This window comes from Rhinatrema bivittatum, chromosome 5 (assembly GCF_901001135.1).
Source record: "Rhinatrema bivittatum chromosome 5, aRhiBiv1.1, whole genome shotgun sequence".
In the NCBI taxonomy this organism is placed as follows: domain Eukaryota; kingdom Metazoa; phylum Chordata; class Amphibia; order Gymnophiona; family Rhinatrematidae; genus Rhinatrema; species Rhinatrema bivittatum.
In genome coordinates this window covers 337,189,898-337,209,447 of record NC_042619.1, presented here as the reverse complement: position 1 = coordinate 337,209,447, position 19,550 = coordinate 337,189,898, and the positions used below count along the sequence as shown (strand labels likewise).

At 43.8% G+C, this 19,550-nt stretch overlaps 1 protein-coding gene across 1 annotated transcript in view; it reads left to right on the top strand.

The window, feature by feature from the left end:
• The window catches only part of NCAPH (non-SMC condensin I complex subunit H), a 704,755-nt gene that overhangs the window by 353,214 nt on the left and 331,991 nt on the right, over positions 1-19,550 (top strand). The window contains 1 exon segment of the mRNA XM_029604457.1: positions 1,428-1,519. Coding sequence (XP_029460317.1) covers positions 1,428-1,519 — 92 coding nt within the window.

The window sequence follows — 19,550 nt, the reverse complement described above, 5'->3', positions numbered from 1 at the left end:
TGCCACACACCCAGACGTTTCACGTTTCCTGAAAGGAGTCAAACACATTCGCCCGCCATTGAAGTGGCCAATGCCCCTGTGGAACCTCAACCTAGTTTTGGAATTTCTAGTGGGGACCCGCCTTCAGGCCCCTTCGAGGCCTGTCCCTCCATTTGTTAACCTTGAAGATGGTGTTCCTGCTGGCCGTATGCTCAGCACGCCGCATCTCAGAGCTACAAGCGCTGTCCTGCCGTGATCCGTTTCTCAGAATCACTCCAGAGGCTATCCATCTTCGCACGGTTCCTTCCTTCTTACCCAAAGTAGTCTCACACTTCCACCTCAACCAAACCATATCCTTGCCTACCACGGATGGTTTGCAGAAGTTGGAAGAAGGTCGAATACTACGCTATCTCGACATCGGCAGACTCCTGTCCAGATACCTGGAAATGTCAGAAGCAGTACGAAAGACGGACCATCTGTTCGTCCTTCACAGTGGGAAGAAGCAAGGGTAAGAGGCCTCACGGGCAACCATCGCCCGCTGGATCAAAGAAGTTATCAAGGCAGCCTACGTAGAAGCGGGAAAACCACCACCTCTACGGGTCAAGGCTCACTCTACAAGAGCGCAAGCGGCCTCTTGGGCAGAAACTAGGATACTGTCGCCTGCAGAAATATGTAAAGCGGCGACGTGGTGCTCCCTCCATACCTTCTCCAGATTCTACCGTCTGGACGTCCAGGCCAAGGAGGACACAGCATTTGCGAGGGCAATCCTGAACGGACCTTAGGCAGCCTCCCACCCAGTCCGGGAGTAGCTTTTGTACGTCCCACTTGTTTTGAGTCCATCTGCTACACGCTAGGAAATGTAGAGATTACTTACCTGATAATCTCGTTTTCCTTAGTGTATGCAGATTGACTCAGCATCCCGCCCGGCTGCCGGTATACATGGGGATTCACCGACTCACGGTAAGCCATGTTTTCTTATGATAGGGCATCCACCCTGCCGGGTGTCGACGCCTTCCGGTTGGGAACGCTGGCGGTCTCCAGCTACTATCAATCGTTCAGGGTAATCCTGTTCATTTAATCGATCGGTCAGTTACACATATATCCATACAGCTTTTGCAAGGAAGATTACTGAATTGCTGCACTTCCTGCGGGGCTATATGTATCCGTGCTGACGTCAGATCCGTCTCCAACTGCTAGCGCGAGCACACTATACCTACTTGTTTTGAGTCCATCTGCATACACTAAGGAAAAGGAGATTATCAGGTAAGTAATCTCTACATTTGTTTAGTCTAGTTTTAATTGTCATGTTTCTAAAAAAAAGTTCTAAGTTGTAAATTTAATTTTTTTCTAGTTATATCTTCTATTTACTGATGGTATTTTTTGAGTGACATGAGTGAACCTGAATGAGTTGATCCAGTGCTGATTATTTATTTTTTTGCTTTATCTAGATGACCTTCTACAATGTGCGGAGAAGCGTCAGATCTGTCCCTCTCTAATGGGATTCCAATTTACCCAGTGGGACATCGAAGCTCATGAAGACGTATGTATGAGGTGTATGGTTTTCTATAACAGGGATCTATGTTCTATTCCCAAGTGTTATTTTTCAAAACAAAAACATGTTTGGAAGGTGGGAAGGAGGAACATCTGCACAGACCTTTTTTTCCATACTCTTAGCCCCCATCTATCTTCCCAGATATACTGGTGCTGTATGAGCCTCCTTCCTGTCTTTGGTGACTGGTGAAATAAGAACATAGAAAATTGCCATGGGTGCATCAAGCTCAGCATCCTGTTTCCAACAGAGGCCAAACCAGGCCACAAGAACCTGGCAATTACCCAAACACTAAGAAGATCCCATGCCACTGATGCAATTAATAGCAGTGGCTATTCCCTAAGTAAATTTGATTAATAGCCGTTAATGGACTTCTCCTCTAGGAACTTATCCAAACCTTTTTTGAACCCAGCTACACTAACTGCACTAACCACATCCTCTGGCAACAAATTCCAGAGCTTTATTGTGCGCTGAGTGAAAAAGAATTTTCTCCGATTAGTCTTAAATGTGCTACTTGCTAACTTCATGGAATGCCCCCTAGTCTTTCTATTATTCGAAAGTATAAATAACCGATTCACATCTACTCGTTCAAGACCTCTCATGATCTTAAAGACCTCTATCATATGCCCCCTCGGCCGTCTCTTCTCCAAGCTGAACAGCCCTAACCTCTTCAGCCTTTCGTCATAGGAGAGCTGTTCTATCCCCTTTATCATTTTGGTTGCCCTTCTCTGTACCTTCTCCATCGCAACTATATCTTTTTTGAGATGCGGCGACCAGAATTGTACACAGTATTCAAGGTGTGATCTCACCATGGAGCAATTTAGAGGCATTATGACATTTTCCGTTTTATTAACCATTCCCTTCCTAATAATTCCTAACATTCTGTTTGCTTTTTTGACTGCTGCAGCACACTGAGCCGACGATTTTAAAGTATTATCCAGTATGATGCCTAGATCTTTTTCCTGGGTGGTAGCTCCTAAAATGGAACCTAACATCGTGTAACTACAGCAAGGGTTATTTTTCCCTATATGCAACCCCTTGCACTTGTCCACATTAAATTTTATCAGCCAATCTTGCAGTCTTGCAAGGTCCTCCCGTAATGTATCACATTCTGCTTGTGATTTAACTACTCTGAAGAATTTTGTATCATCCACAAATTTGATAACCTCACTCATCGTATTCCTTTCCAGATCATTTATATATATACATTGAAAAGCACCGGTCCAAGTACAGATCTTTGAGGCATTCCACTGTTTACCCTTTTCCACTGAGAAAATTGACCATTTAATCCTACTCTCTGTTTCCTGTCTTTTAACCAGTTTGTAATGCACGAAAAGACATCGCCTCCTATCCCATGACTTTTTAGTTTTCTTAGAAGCCTCTCATGAGGGACTTTGTCAAATGTCTTCTGAAAATCCAAATACACTACATCTACTGGTTCACCTTTATTCACATGTTTATTAACCCCTTCAAAAACATGAAGCAGATTTGTTAGGCAAGACTTCCCTTGGGTAAATCCATGTTGACTGTGTTCCATTAAACTCCAGTTGCCACATGCCTCCTTTCGCAATTGGGAATAAGTGAGCTCCTGGGCTTAAACTGTAAATAGCTGAAATTTGGACATTTTTTGTGAAAAAGCTAATTTTGGTTAACAGTGAGTGGAATTTTTTCTTTCTCTTTATAAAATCAGTTATGGGAATTTTAGGTGATGAAGAGGTCTGGATTATTTTTATAAATTGATTTATAACATGTTGATTTAAGTTTATTTATTGTATCTTATTAATTTTGCACTGATGTTTTTAGTTATGTACTGAAGGGATTTTATTTGTAATAGCTATTATTCAGGCCGATACAGTAAAGATCACGGGAGAGCGGGCGAGGGCTCAGGCCAGTGTCCTGTGTGCGCGAGATACACTAAAACAAAATATTTAAATTAGGGTCAGCGGTAAAAAGAGGTGCTAGTGACACTTCGCATCCCTAGCGCCTCTTTTTGGACAGGAGCGCGGCTGTCAGCGGGTTTGACAGCTGACGGTCAATTTTGCCGGCGTCGGTTCTCGAGCCCGCTGATAGCCATGGGTTCAGAAAACTGATGCCAGCAAAATTGAGCGTCCGGTTTTGAACCTGCGAGCCGCGGGCTGATTTTAAATATTTTTTTTTTTTTTAAATTTTTAACTTTTGGGACCTCAGACTTAATATTGCCATGATATTAAGTCGGAGGGTGCACAGAGCAGCAGTTTCTACTGCTTTTCTGTGCAGTTCCCCAGCGCCGGCAGAAATTAACGCCTACCTTTGGGTAGGCACTAATTTCTTAAAGTAAAATGTGCGGCTTGCCTGCACATTTTACTTACTCTATCTCACGGGAATGACTAATAAGGCCATCAACATGCATTTGCATGTTGCGGGTGCTATTAGTCTCTGGGGGGGTTGGGACACGCGTTTTTGATGCGCTGTTTACCCCTTACTGAATAAGGGGTAAAGCTAGCGCGTGAAACGTTCTTCGAAATTCGGGTTAACAGCGCACTGTACTGTATCGGCCTGATTGTGATTAATTCTTGGGTTTTTTTTATGTTTAAAGTTTTTTATTGGCACAGACAGTGAAATAAGCACAACAAGTGAACATGATAAATAAACTAACAGGCGTGCATCAACCATCTGGTCATATTTTACAACATAGTAAGCATAAGACAGGTTTGCATAATGTACAATACAAAATACAAAATAAGTCCCATATTCCCCCCTCCCCCCAAGCAACGAAATGACACAAATAGAAATAAAAATAGCACATTGAGGCAGCCAGTCTAATTTCAACCCCTAAGGTGGCGACATTTGGACAGTAAACATGAAGTAGTCAGGAAAATATGCACTGAGGGTACAACAACGGATTGTTGGATTATGGGCTAAAAGGGCATGGGTAAAGAAGCTATATCAAGATCCCAGCAATTGACGCAATAAGAATAGCGCCAGCAAGAGCAGAGAAAGTCAGAGTCCCCAACCATTTAGTATAAGAAGCCCAGCTTTTTTGAAAGACTCCTAGACGGTCATGATGCACTGCTGTAAGACGACCCATCTGGTAGTAAGTGTGTAACCGTGCTTGCACTTGGGCTAAGCTAGGAGGATTCTGCTTATTCCACATCCGAGCAAGTTCAGAGCGGGCTGCAATGCAAACTTGCTGGACTAGCCGGCTCTGCGCCCTATCCAGCCCCTCAACAGGTAATGTTAAAAGTGCATGCCAAGGTTCTATATGAGCATTAATCTGAAGGGCATCTTTCATCCATGCAACCAATGAGGACCAGTATTGTGTAACCAGGGGACACTGCCACCAAATATGATAAGTGCCCCGCATGCCACAGCCTCTCCAACATAAATCAGATATTGAGGGGGCAAAACGATGTAACCTAACCGGAGGGTAATGCCACCGATGTATCATTTTGTGGCAGTTTTCCTGTAGTCCCGAAGAAATGGAACATTTATAAGCATGTGAAAAAATAGTGTCCCAGTCCTCAGCCGTTAGGTCACGTCCAAAATCAACCGACCATGCGACCTGTTGCGTGAGTGGGCCTCGTTGTCTACTATTTAAAAGTGTATAAATTTTTTATATTACCCCTCTCACAGAGGAAGGATATAAACAATAGGTTTCGAATAGGGAGCCAGTAAGATGAGCAGTACCAGCTCTTCGCGCTCGCCGCAAAAAATAAGAGAGTTTGGCATAAAGTAAGAAATCCACTGCCGGGAAGTTGTATCATTTACACAGTTCTTCCACTGACATCAAGTCTCCCTGATATATAACATGCTCTAAACAAGATAAGCCTGCCTTGAGCCACCCCCGAGAAGCAGCAGTCAGAGATGCAGTAGGGAATAAGTAGTTAGTGAATAGGTGGGTCAATAAGGTAAAATCGCCCTTACCAACTAAGCACATTTTCCACTGGGACCATACTTTCAGAGTAGTATGCAGGGCCATAGGTAAGTAGGGCAGCAATCCCCACGTGTTGCGAGGCTGCCATGGCAAGGCTGAGATCGGCAGTGACCCAATCAAGACTTGCTCCAGCACAACCCATTGTGGTGGGGCCCCTCCCCTATGTAGAACTACCAAGGCCCTAAGTTGGGCCGCGCAGAAGTACCATATCAAATTTGGGACGCTAAGACCTCCCCTACTCTTAGGAAGGTACAAAGTGGTTCTAGCCACTCGTGGTGGTCTTTTTCGCCATATGAATCCAAAGATTATTTGTTGCCATTGTGTAAGAATGGCATTGGAGAGGTATATGGGAATGGTGTTAAAAAAATATAACAAACGGGGTAGAACATTCATTTTAATAATTGCTATACGACCCAGCCAGGAGTGCGTGTCGCGTGACCAAGTATGTAAGTTAGTTTTGATGGACAGCAAAAGTGGTGTATAATTTAATTGGAATAACTGTGTGGAATGAGTTCCTATTCGATTTCCCAAATATTTTAAAGTATTAGCCGCCCACCGAAAGGGGTACTGAGATTGTAGGGTCTGGACTGTAGCCGGAGGTAGTTTAAGATTAAGGAGTTCCAATTTCTCATAATTAACTTGAAGACCAAATTCTGCTGTAAAGGCTCGTAACTCCTGCATTGTCTCCATCAGGGAGGAAGAAGGGTCTGTCAAGGTGAGCATAATGTCATCAGCGAAGAGGGAGATTTTGAAATGGTGATCACCTTTCCGTATTCCCGCTATCTCCCTAGCACCCCGTTCCCGAGTGGCAAAGGGTTCCAAAAACAGAGTGAAGAGTAAGGGAGACAACGGGCACCCTTGCCTCGTTCCTCTACCAATTGGGAAAGACACGCCATAACTCCCATTTGCCTTCACCCAAGCTCGTGGCTGATGATACAACTTCATAATCCAATTAATAAAATAAGGGCCAAATGACATGTGGGCTATCGTTTTAAATAGGAAGGGCCAATGAACTAGATCGAACGCTTTTTCAGCGTCGAGTGAGAGCAACACTGCCGGCGTACGCGAATGCTGAACAAAGTCAACAATGTCCACTATACGCCGAACATTATCTGCCGCCAATCTGCCTGGTACAAAACCCACCTGGTCAGCATGTACTAAAGAGGCCAAAACGCCATTAAGGCGGGCCGCGAGAACCCGGGCAAAAATCTTCAGATCAACATTAATAAGTGATATTGGTCTGTAGGATCCACACCTGGTAGAGTCCCTGCCAGGTTTAGCGATAACGGATATCCCCGCTATGTTGGCGTGCAAATCTATCTGGCCCTCTTCCCTGAGTGAGTTGAAAAAATCAGTAAGGGGTCCCACCAGGTGAGAGGTGAAACTGCAGTAATATGCACCAGTAAAGCCATCTAGACCAGGCGCCTTTCCAGGTTTTAAGGCTTTAATGGCCGCCAGCACCTCTACCTGCGTGATGGGCCTGTCCAAAAATGTCTGTTGGTCCTCAGTCAGTGTGGGCAATGACAACAAGTCTAGGTATGCCTGTATATCAGTATCCTGTATTTGAGTATCTCCTGTGTAAAGGTGAGCATAGAAATCAGTGAATGCTTGGCGTATGTCCTCAGAGGCCGTCACCAAAGAACCACAGGAGGTATGGATCCTGGCAACCAGAGTCCGGGATCTCGCCGCCTTGAGTTTATGGGCAAGGTACCTCCCCGCCTTGTTGCCACCCTCAAAAAACTGTTGCTTTAACAGCGCCATACTGTGACTAATAGCCGCATCATCTAAGGAGCGAAGGCGATCCTTTGCCAGTAGAAGTTTCTGATAGACAGTGGGAGAACCAGTGTGCATATGTTGTTTAGTAAGTAGGGTTATGGTAGAGAAAAGAGAGGCACGCTCCCACTCCCTCTCCCTATTACAAAAGGCCGCCCTGGCTATAAACATTCCCCTAATAAACGCTTTTGAACATTCCCACACCGTGGAGGGAGAGACCCCATCAACCTGATTATGTAAGAAATATTCCTGGAGGTGTGTGGATATGCTATTTTTGAACTCATTATCTTTCAATAGACTATAATTAAGTCTCCATGCTCGATAGCCCTGATCCAAATCGCCAAATTGTGCTTCTATCCATATGGGAGCATGGTCATACCATGTCATAGGCTCTATATCAGACTGTATGATAGCGTTTTGAAAGTGGGCAGATACAAACAAATAATCTATATGGGAATAAGAACTGTGTGGGGCTGAGTAGAAAGTATAGGAGCGAGAATGCGGAAATCTCTGCCTCCAAACGTCCACCAGACACCACTTATCCAGAAACTGATGCCAAGCCTGTCTCATTCCTTGAGCTGTTACAGTTTGTGAAGAGCTATCCATTTTGGGGTCTTTAGCGGCGTTAAAATCCCCGCCCACGACAAGTTCACCCTCCACATAAGAGGATAGCAAACCATCAATTTCTTCTAAAAAGGAAAGTTGATTGGTGTTGGGGAAATAAACATTCAGGAGGGTGAATGTGTGCTTGCCCACCCTTAATTTGAGAAGGACATATCTGCCAGAGGGGTCACATTTGCTGAAAAGGAGGTCAAAGACAAAAGTGTTAGATATGAGGATACCCACCCCTGTGTAGCGAGAGGTTTTAGTACTCTCGGCCCAGTAAGCATGGTCGTATGAAGGGTTCACTAAGAGATGAGTATGGTGCCTGCGAACATGTGTCTCCTGTATAAAGGCAATTGACGCACGCTGCGAATTTAACTCCCGTCTAAGAAGCTGTCTTTTACGAGGGGAGTTTAACCCTTTTACTTTAAGAGAAATAATACGGGAAGTCATCTCCTATTTCATAGAGGTATGATTAAAGCATATGACCCATGACCCCTCAGGTCCCCAGTACGTAACCCTGACCAAGATACACAATATAGATCCAATGAGCAGAAATAAAAATCGTTGCTTAACCCAAAAGTCCAACTTTGGTCCGCAAATATCCTGCGGAAAACCCCACTCCTAGGGAGCTCGCACATCCGAACTTGAGCAGCTAGCAGAGGCACAGATACTGCCGCCCCCCTCCTAAGACAGAGAAAATATGCAATGAGTGAGTAAACCCAAGTAAGAGAGCTAAAATACTAGCTAACTTAAACAGTAACTTTAAGGCAAACATAGTGCACAGATGAAACATGTGTGTCCCAGCATGAACAATCTTGTCTCAAATGAACAGCAAATGAACCAACAAGACAGCTAACCAGAGTTGTGGATGGCTCCTTAACCCATTCTGGGCATGAAGCAGTCCCTCAGCCCCTGTCCCCGTCAGTTTGCGGAGGGGTGTTCAGCTGACGACGAAGCCTTCTACCCCCTTTGGCAGCGCGTTGCCATTTTGGAACAGTATCCAGCTTGGTAGTAGCCGCCGCCATTTTAGGGGCTTGGAATTGAGTTGGGAGTTGTGCTTGCTTGAAGGCCTCAGCGGCTTCTTCCAACATCTTCACCCGGTGGGTTACACCTTGATGTTGGAATTGTAGCCCGAAAGGATATGTCCAGCGGTAGCGAATGGCACACTCGCGAAGATTTGAGGTGACCTCACGAAACTCATAGCGCTTCTTCAGGGTGAGAGGAGCTAAATCCTGAAAAATAGCAATGTCATGATTTTGCCATTTCACCTCTTTTGTGCGTCTCGCCGCTTCAAAGACCTGCATTTTCTGTTGGTAGCTATGAAAACATATAACAAGGTCCCGGGCTCGCTGCTCCCTACGGGAGCCCAGCACACGATGCGCCCGTTCTAATTTTATCCCATCAGCTTGAAGAGCAGTATCACTGGGGCTTTCATTTGCTGTATTTAGAACATGGGAGCAAATTTGTTGTGCTACCTGAGTGGCATCCACATACTCCGGCGTGTCTGGGACTCCCCTGATACGGAGGTTGCAGCGACGACTTCTATTTTCCAAGTCCTCCAATTTCTCCGTTAAGGAGGCTAATTCAGAGGTAAGATGAACTTGTTGAGCAGACAAATGGTTGAGGGCCTCTCCATGTCCCTCCACCCGCACATCGACGTCGTTGACGCGATTGCCGAGCGATGCGACTTCCTCTTTTAACTCAGCAACCGCCGCCATCATCTCATTGCGAAACTGCTTCATGTCAGAACTTAAAGTATAAACCAGTTTCGGGCGTCTGATTTAGTAAGCAACTCTGAAGCGGATTGCGATTCGAACGAGGTATCGCCGCCATTCTCGTCATCCGGAGGCTCTGCATTAGGTAAATTGAGCTCGGCTTCCTCGTGGTCTGCTAGGCCCTGCATCGGCGCGATTTTTTCATAAGAAAATTGTTTTAGGTCCGTTGTCTTACGTTTCGTAGCCATAGCTGTATAACGCTGCAGTTGTAATCAATCTGCTCTGCCGGGGTGTTCAGATAAAAGTTGAAAATGCTCTATTTGTAAGGGTTTACGTGCCTCGGAGGACGGAGCTCTGCACTCATGCGACCACCTCCATTCGCTGCGCTACAGCGCCCCCTATTAATTCTTGTTTTAACCCACTAGGAGCACTTTGAGTTGGATGGCTGAGCTACCAAATTTAAAACAACAAAGCTATCCAAAGTGCCTGTGTTGCACTGAAAATAAATTATAAAGGAAAATACCTGTTCACTTTCTGTTTAGTGCTTCTTCTCTAGTTTTTAGTCCTACCCTTCTCCATACCCCTTCATCCTGGTAGCACATTTTCTTTTTTAATTTCTTATGATAGGCTAGGCATGATAGATCATGGCACTGCTGATAATAGCAAAGCCCTTGGCACATATGTCCAAGAGTCTTATGATGGATATCATGGTGCAGAAAGCTTCCGGCACTATCTATAGAGTGAGGTCCTAATTGATGGATGGTGTTGATGCAACTGATGTGGAGCGTCTTGGAGCCAGCTGCTGTTAAAACAGAAGCAGCTGTGGCTCCAACTGGTCTTCAGCTTTACTTACAATCTTGTCAGAATGAGCTGATCTGGGTTTCTGAAGAGGAGGTCTCTCCAACTCTAGCTCAAAGGATTTCCCCATTAGTAGGAGCCCAGTTATTGAAGCTAGTGAAGAATTTCATTGCCTGTTTAAGCCTTGAAGACAGAAAATTAGAATCTCCTGTCCAAGATGGAGGAGACTTTAAAATATAGCAGGCTGCTCCAAATTCTATCCTGATGTATACTTCATTTCAAGAGCTTCTGGTATTGAGAGCAAGTCCTCACCATGAAGTGGTTGAGTCATCTCCTCTAGGGGAGATTCTTCACACAGAGGGAGAAAGAAATGTTACATTTTTGTGCTATTATCTTTCAACTATTTATTTGATATTTGTAATTTTTAATTGATGTATTGTATTTCCTTGCTTCCATACTAATTGTAAACCGTTGTGAAGGTCCGTCTAAGACCGGTATATAAAACTTAATAAACATAACAAACATAACACTTAATGTCTCCTGTATATTTCTGCTCTGATCTAGCAGAGGTCTTTGTTTTGGCTGCTGCCTTCATCATCTTAAGTCATGGCTTAGAGTTACTCCGTTATTAGGGAGGACTCCATGGGTATTCTGTCGTATCTCCTTCCAGACTTGCCACAGCATACCTGCACTCCAGATGATCTCTTCTGCTTCAGATTCTTGATTAAGCTGGCAAAGACACTGTCATTATTAGAAAGGACATGAGAACAGATGTCTTCAGGCTCCTTCAATTTCTTCAGCCCCCAGCAGATTTTGCAGCTATCCCAGTTCAAAAACTTCTCCAGGACCTTCAGATAAGGACATGACATTGTGCCTTTCGGTGTCTTATAAGCTGATCTTGAAATATTTAGTGCTGACTGCCCAGTGATTTGGGGTGGTCCAATTACCATACCACTTCATAGTGGTGGAATTGCTGTTAACGTTTGCTAAGTGTACTTGTGATCATTCTGATATGCTCCTGCGGAAGGAACCGAAGGTGTGTGGTGGATTTGGGAAGAAGGTCTTTCAGGGTTCCATGCTGAGCGCCTGGATTGCGGCGCACTAGCTCTACATGGTACCATTTGTATAAATGTGTCCAGAAGCTAATACTCTTGACGGAATTGTCAGACCCAGAACCGGCAGACTTCCGCCAATCAGTGGAAGATATGGAGGAATGTGAGAAGTACCTTATCCATTCCTTAAAGGAAGCTCTTGATAATGTGGCTAGGATTTTGGTGGCTTCAATAGAGTCCTGAAGACTTACATAGTTGCAGGTGAGAGGCCTTTGAGAGGTCGTACAAGATTGTCTCATGTTTGTGCCCTGTACAGGAGATAGCCTGTTTGGTGAAAATGTTCAAGATACAATGGCCCTGAATAAGGAGTATCAATCAATCCTACAATCATCATTCAATGTGACAGGGTCCAAGTGGCACTCACTGACACCAGTATTTATTTATTTAATTTTATTTCTTTATTTTTCAATACCGATGTTGGTGTATACCTTCACACCGGTTTACAATATTCCAAGAAATAAAAAAAACATAAAATACATAAAAAAACATAAAATACAATATTTCTTAAAAAAACAATTTGCTGAAAATTAAACCATTCATAAAAATAAATAAAAATTTCATTCATAAAAATACTAAAATTATATAACATTATATAACACATTAAAGTACTCAAATTTAAAAATGGAAATCATAAAAAAAAAGAAACTATGGCAGAATCCTAACTGGCTTCTACTTGAAATGCTTGTACATACAACCAGGTTTTTCAATGCTTTCTTAAACTCTTTTAAGTTACTTTGGAGTCTTAATTCAGTGGGTAACAAATTCCAAAGACCTGGTCCCGCCAATGACACAGCCCTTTCCCTAACAGAAGTGAGTCTGGCAGTGGCAATAGTGGGTCTTGTAAGGAGCCCTTTGCCAGCTGACCGCAAATTTCGTTGTGGGGTATGAATGCGTATGACTGCATGCATCCAGTCTACTTGCTCTGCATAGACTGCTTTGTGTATTAGGCATAAAGTCTTATATTTAATTCTAAATTCGACTGGCAGCCAGTGTAAAGCAGCGAGGACAGGAGTAATATGATCTCTTTTATTAGTGCCAGAAATGAGCCTGGCAGCAGAATTCTGCAAGATCTGCAATGGTCTAATGGATGACTTTGGAAGACCAAGCAGTACTTTTTTCTTCTTCTTTTATTTATTTATTTATTTATTTATTTATTTATTTATTTACTTTTATATGCCGACATTCTTGCATTAAATGCAAATCATGCCGGTTTACAGTGAAACAGAAAAAGCAGGAAAAAATTCCTTAGTCGAATACAAAGAAACAGCTTAGTTAACAAGTTAAACAAACATCTGTTCTTCCATAGAACTCCTTCTGCCTATTTCAGGGTTATTGAGCTCTTCTCACTCATCAGCAAGAGCAGCTGTCTGCTTGAGGTCTGCAAAGGGAAAGGTGTCATGCCAAGACTTACAGCAGAGACAGACTGAGCTGGGCACCACTTTTTGATGGCTCTGAGACCTGCCTCCCCACCTTTTGTAGTAGGGAGAATGGTTCAGTTTTTCCTTCTGGAAAGGCTCCATCAAAGACCAAATGTCCTGAAAATTGTGGAATATGGTTATCTTTTATGCTTCTCTCCTACTGCTCCAACTCTAAGAATTTTGGTTTTCAGCTCCTACCCTTCTCAGTCTGTTCAACTACAATTGGAGATGGAGTTGATCCTTCTACTGAAGGCTGTCAAAATTGTACCTTTCCAGTATTGTGGACAAGGATTTTATAATCCCCCCAAGAATTCATGGGGATTGATGCCTCTACTGGACTTGTGAAGACTGAACAAGCTGCTAGTTTGGGAAATGTTCAAGATGAACTTCCTCCAGATGATTCTCCCTTTCATTCAACCAAGGGGTTGGTTGTGTGCTCTGGATCTGAAAGATCCGTATGCACATGTTCCTATTCATCAGAAGTTACTCTGGTTTGTAGTAAAGGAGGTGCACTACAAATATGAGGTGATCCTCTTAGGCTTCTCAGAGGCACCAAAGATATTCTTGAAATGCTTTGCAGTAGTGGTCGCATAGCTTTATTGGTAGGGAGTTTGCATATTCCCATACCTGGATGATTGGTAATGGATTCATCTCGGTCTGTAGTTCTGGATTTCCTCCAAGTCCATATGGCTCCTCCAGTCCCTGGGCTTCCTGGTCAACTTTGCTAAGTCAAACCTAGTGCTGTCTCAATTCAGTTCATAGGAGTCTGGATCAGCTTGCTTCAGGAAAAAGCAATTATTCCTGTCGAAAAAGCCACATTACTGTGTTGCGAGCGAGGGCCCTTGGGACGAGGCAGAATTGACGCAACCTGCAGGGAAGAGCCTTGGAAGATCCCGCCATTAGCAGGGAGACCTGGTCAAGGCAGAGGCGCAACTGGAGCTTTGCATTTAGCAGCCCAAGTTCCCCCTTGGGTTGAGCTTTTGGGTATCGAGGCTGGCAGGCCTTAGTGGGAGCCTCTGCTTGTGGTGAGATCAGTGGACGTAGCAGGTTTGAAACAGGAAAAGACAAGGTATATCAGGTGGTAGGCTATGGTTGGAGGCAGACAGCAGTCAGGTTGGTTCAGGAGTCAGGAAGAGCTCAATATCAAGTATCCATCCAAAAGGAAAAGGAGGGACGGATAGGCAGGGTGGCTAGCTGAGGAGCAGAACAAGCAAGAGAAGCACACTGAAGAACTGAAGAGGCAACAACAAAGTCTGATGAGAAGATAGTAGCTGAACGTAATCTGCTTTGATGTACATTTTGAAGTGCCGAAAAACGGAATATAAAAAAAACCCCTAAATAAATAAGGACCACAGAGGCTGAGACAAAGATTAAGGCTGCTGGAGCTGAAGACATAAGATGAACGAGACTGGAACTGGAACTCAGGACTCAAAAACGAAGATGCTGGGAATTCACACTGGTAGGAAGCAGGCTGACCTGTTGCCGAGGCAAGGACCGAAGGGAAGCAAGGGCCTTTCACAGGCTTGGACTCTTGATAACATTCTCTAGGCCTGCAGGACATTTCCCGCCGTGGTCCCTTTAAATCAGCGAGTGGCATATGCACCTAAGGAGTCAAGTGAACAATTTTCTGAAGCAGCGGTGTCTTGGCTCTTTTGCGGAAGCGGCCTTGGTGACATCAGTGGCATTAGCTCAGGCCTGGGGCTGGAGGGAAGAGCAGTGGCTTATGGGAAGTCCCGTGGATCACCAATCGTAAAAGTGCCTCCCTTGTGAGGCAGTGTGTTTGCAGGGGTACCGGTGAAGAAATCTTCCTCTGTAACTTGAGTTTTTTCTTGGCTCGGGTAGTAGCTTCCACAACTAAATGATTGGTTTTCTCCTCTAGTTCATGTAATTCCAGGGACAGAAGTAGAGCCGCAAGCAAAGGGGTAGCCCCTCCTGGGCTGTATTGAGAAGGACAGTCCCCATCACAGGAGAGGAAACATCTATCTCATAACTACTTCATTCTCTATAAAAGATACCAACCCGGCTTGCATTCCTTTGCCCTCCTTCAAATACAGGAAAACTTGCTCCCATGAAGACCTTAATAATCACCTATCTCCACTACTCCACCAACTGGACCTTACAGATCCGAACGCAGCACTTTGATCATGGAACACAATCACCGAAACTATAGCCAACAAGCTATGCCCTCTTATTACAAAAAAACCACACCAGAATTCCTCCAAAAGACAGCCATGGTTCTCAGCAGAATTAAGAAAGCTCAAACTCCAACTAAGACAAAATGAGGCTAAATGGCGCAAAAACCCAGGAACCATCACCCTTTCAATCTACAAAGCATCTCTGCATCAATACAAATCAAACACCCTAAGATCCAAGAGGGACTACTACGCCTCGAAGATACACGACCTTATTTTCGATGCCAAAGCCCTCTTCAGCTATGTAGCCAACCTCACACAAGTAAACCAACCAGAGATTACACATGACCAAGCTCAATCAAAAGCAGAAGAACTAGCTCTTTTCTTCAACAACAAAATCAATACTCTCCTATCGCAGCTCCCCACGAACCCCACTGTTCCACTAACTACTCCTCAACCCTCAATCAACTACACTCGGTTAGAAGAACTTGACACAACTTCATCCGCTGAGATCCAAGGAATTCTTAGGAAAATGAAACCATCCTCTCATCCCTCGGATCACATCCCAACCAAACTACTACTAGCAATCCCAGAATCTATCTCCAAATCCCTGGCAGACATCATAAATTGCTCCCTCACACAAGGACTCTACCCGGACAACCTCAAACTTGCCTCACTCAAACCCCTTCTCAAAAAACCAAATCTCGACCCAAACGATCCTAACAATTTCAGACCGATAGCTAACCTCCCATTCATAGCCAAGATAATGGAAAAATTGGTAAACTCACGACTCTCAAACCACATTGAAGACAACAACCTTCTATTTCCATCACAATACGGATTCCGTAAAACCTTAAGCACGGAAGCCCTCCTCATCTCTATGACTGACCACATCATCCTAGGCTTAGACAAAGGACAAGCCTTCCTTCTGATACTACTCGACCTCTCGTCTGCATTTGATACGGTCAATCACTCCCTTCTCATCAACCAATTATCAGCCATAGGTATTTCAGGCACTGCCCTATCATGGTTCAGAACCTTCCTCAGCAACAGAGGTTATAAGGTCAAGATTCATAATAAAGAATCCTCTCTACACCCCGCAGCCGTAGGAGTCCCTCAGGGCTCATCCCTGTCTCCTACCTTGTTTAACATTTATCTGTTACCCTTATGTAAACTTCTCACTGACCTCAGTCTCAAACATTTTCTCTACGCTGACGATATTCAGGTCCTGATCCCCATCGAAGAATCGCTCGCAAAAACAATGTTGCACTGGGAATCCTGCCTCCAAAATATCAAACAACTTCTTACAAGTCTCAACCTGATACTAAATTCATCAAAAACGGAACTTCTACTCATCACTCCAGAAAACAGCTCCATCACATACACTCATCCTACCGTACCAAGCACTACACAAGTGAGAGATCTAGGAGTTCAAATTGACAATCACCTAAACCTGAAAGCTAACATCAACAAAACCACCAGAGACTGCTTTTACAAGCTCCAAGTGCTGAAAAGAATATGACCTCTCTTCCACACACATGACTTCAGAACGATCCTACAATCAATCATTTTCGCAAAGCTGGACTATTGCAACACCATCATGCTTGGTCTCCCTTCATCACACACCAAACCATTACAAATGGTACAAAATGCCTCCGCCCGTATACTCACCAACACCAGGAGAAGAGAACACATAACACCTATCTTGATGGACCTCCATTGGCTGCCCATCCACTTCAGAATAATCTACAAGGCCATTCTCACCATTTTCAAAAACATCCATCAATTAGCCCCAATCGATCTCCATATTCCCCTCCGATTACACCATTCCACAAGACCGACAAGAGATGCTTACAAAGGATCACTTCAAGTACCTCCAGCCAAGACTACCAGACACATCACGCTTAGAGATCGGGCATTCTCCACAGCCGGTCCAACATTATGGAACTCCATTCCCCCGGATCTTAGAATGGAACCCAACATCTCAACATTCAAGATAAGACTCAAAACGTGGCTGTTCACGCAGGCCTTTCCTAACTCCAACCCCATCTAATCCCCCTTCATGCAACAAGCTACGCTAGTATTAGCGTTAATAGCCATCTCTCACAATGTTATTTATACATATATTTTACTATCTAATCTTCATTTCCCTTCTCATTCCAAGTTATTGTTTTCCTTGTTATATGTAACTGCTTTTCTGCACTTTTGTTAAATGGTAAAGTTTCACCCCTGTTTCTTGTGAACCAGCATGATGGGACCACCGTCTTGAATGTTGGTATATAAAAAACTTAAATAAATAAATAAAATAAATAAATCTAATCCTTTTCCATAATCTGGATTGATAGGACTAGACAGAAGTATAGAGTTCCTCTCTCCTTCTTGCTGAAGTTGGTTATGCAGGATTTGTATCTCTTCAACTTTCTTAATGATAAATGACCCAAGTTTTTTCTTGGCACAATTGTATTTTCTTTCCAAACTCTCATGCTCAGACCTCCCTTGTCCCAAGCTTGTATTTGCTTGTAGAATTCCTTAAGAGTATTTTCCTGGAGATGTTGAGGAACAGTTTGTTTCTCGGATTCCTTACATGGGGTCAGAATTCTTGGAAGATCGGAGGCCATGATCATCGGGCAGGATGATTCTTTGGAGTCTATACAGAATTTGGTACACCTAGGTCCTCACTGGATTGGTAGAATCTGGCACGGGACAGTTAAATTGAAGCTGGTGTTGCTGGAGCTACCACCGTAGCTCCAGCAACACCAGCTTCAATTTAACACAACTAGTCTTATGGCTGTGGTCAGTATGTGGAGGCTAATGGTCTCTGTGTTTTGAGGGGCAAACATGTAATGTGAGTGGCTCTATGGATGGACGAAAGTTCCAGAGGAGGAGTTAGGGGGAAAGTAGGAATTCAGAAGAGATCTACAAGCTCCTGCTTCATGAAATTCCCCCCAGAGCCGGAGTCCACAAGGACCCAAGGGGAGAAACAGATGGAAGACTGTTGCAACGTGACTGACATGAGCAACTGGGGAGTCAAGGTAGTCATGCCTAGTGTCATTCGCCCAGGTGACTCTGGACATGGCAAAGTTTTCTTCTCTCCGAGCATTGAGCTAAGAGGTGGCCTTGAGCTACGCAGTATAAGCAGAGGCCAAGTTGTCTGCTTCAGGTTAAAGGGCACTTAGTGAAGATAAGGCCATCGTGGAAAGATTAAACAATTTCTTTGCTTCAGTGTTTACTGAAGAGGATGTTGGAGAGATACCTGTTCTGGAGAAGGTTTTCATGGGTGATGATTCTGATCAACTGAACCAAATCACGGTGAAACTGGAAGATGTGGTAGGCCTGATTGACAAAATGAAGAGTAGTAAATCACCTGGGACTGGATGGTAAACACCCCAGGGTTCTGAAAGAACTAAAAAATTAAATTTCAGAACTATTAGTAAAAATGAGTTACCTATCATTAAAATCATCTGATGTACCTGAAGATTGGAAGATGTCCAATGTAATCCCTATATTTATTTAAAAAGGGATGCAGGGGTGATCCAGGAAACTATAGAATGGTGAGCCTGACTTCAGTGCTGGGAAAAATCGCTGAAACTGTTAAAAAGAATAAAACACAAAACGTTTAGATAGACAATGTTTGATCGGACACAGCCAACATGGATTGTCCCAAGGGAAGTCTTGCCTCACAAATCTCCTACATTTTTTTGAAGGGGTGAATAAACGTGGACAAAAGTGAACCGGTATATGTGGTATATTTGGATTTACAGAAGGTGTTAGACAAAGTCTTGCATGAGAGGCTTCTAAGAAAACTAAAAAGTCATGGGATAGCAGGCGATGTCCTTTTGTGGATTGCAAGTTGGTTAAAAGACAGGAAACAGAGAGTAGGATTAAATGGTCAGTCTTCGTAGTGGAAAAAGGTAAACAGTGGAGTTTTTCAGGGATCTGTACTTGGACCGGTGCTTTTTAATATATATATAAATGATCTGGAAAGGGGTATGACGAGTGAGGTGATCAAATTTGCGGATGACACAAAATTATGCAGAGTAGTTAAATCTCAAGCGGATTGTGATGAATTGCTAGAAGATCTTGTGAGATTGGAAGATTGGGCTTACAAATGGCAGATGAAATTCAACGTGGACAAGTGCAAAGTGATGCAAAGAAAAATAACCCTGGCTGTAGTTACACAATGTTAGGTTCTATCTTAGGAGTTACCACCCAGGAAAGAGATCTAGGTGTGCTGTAGTGATCAAAAAAGCAAACAGAATGTTAGGAATTATTAGGAAGGGAATGGAAAATAAAACGGAGGATGTCATAATGCCTATGTTTTGCCTCATGATGAGACCGCACCTTGAATACTGTGTGCAATTCTGGTCACCGCATCTCGAAAAGGATATAGCTGCACTGGAGAAAGTGCAGAGAAAAGCAACCAAATTGATATATGGGGCATGGAACGGCTGACCTATGAGGAAAGGCTAAAGAAGTTAGGGCTGTTCAGTTTGGAGAAGAGATGACTGAAGGGGGATATGATACAAGTCTATAAAATCATGAAAGGACTTGAACA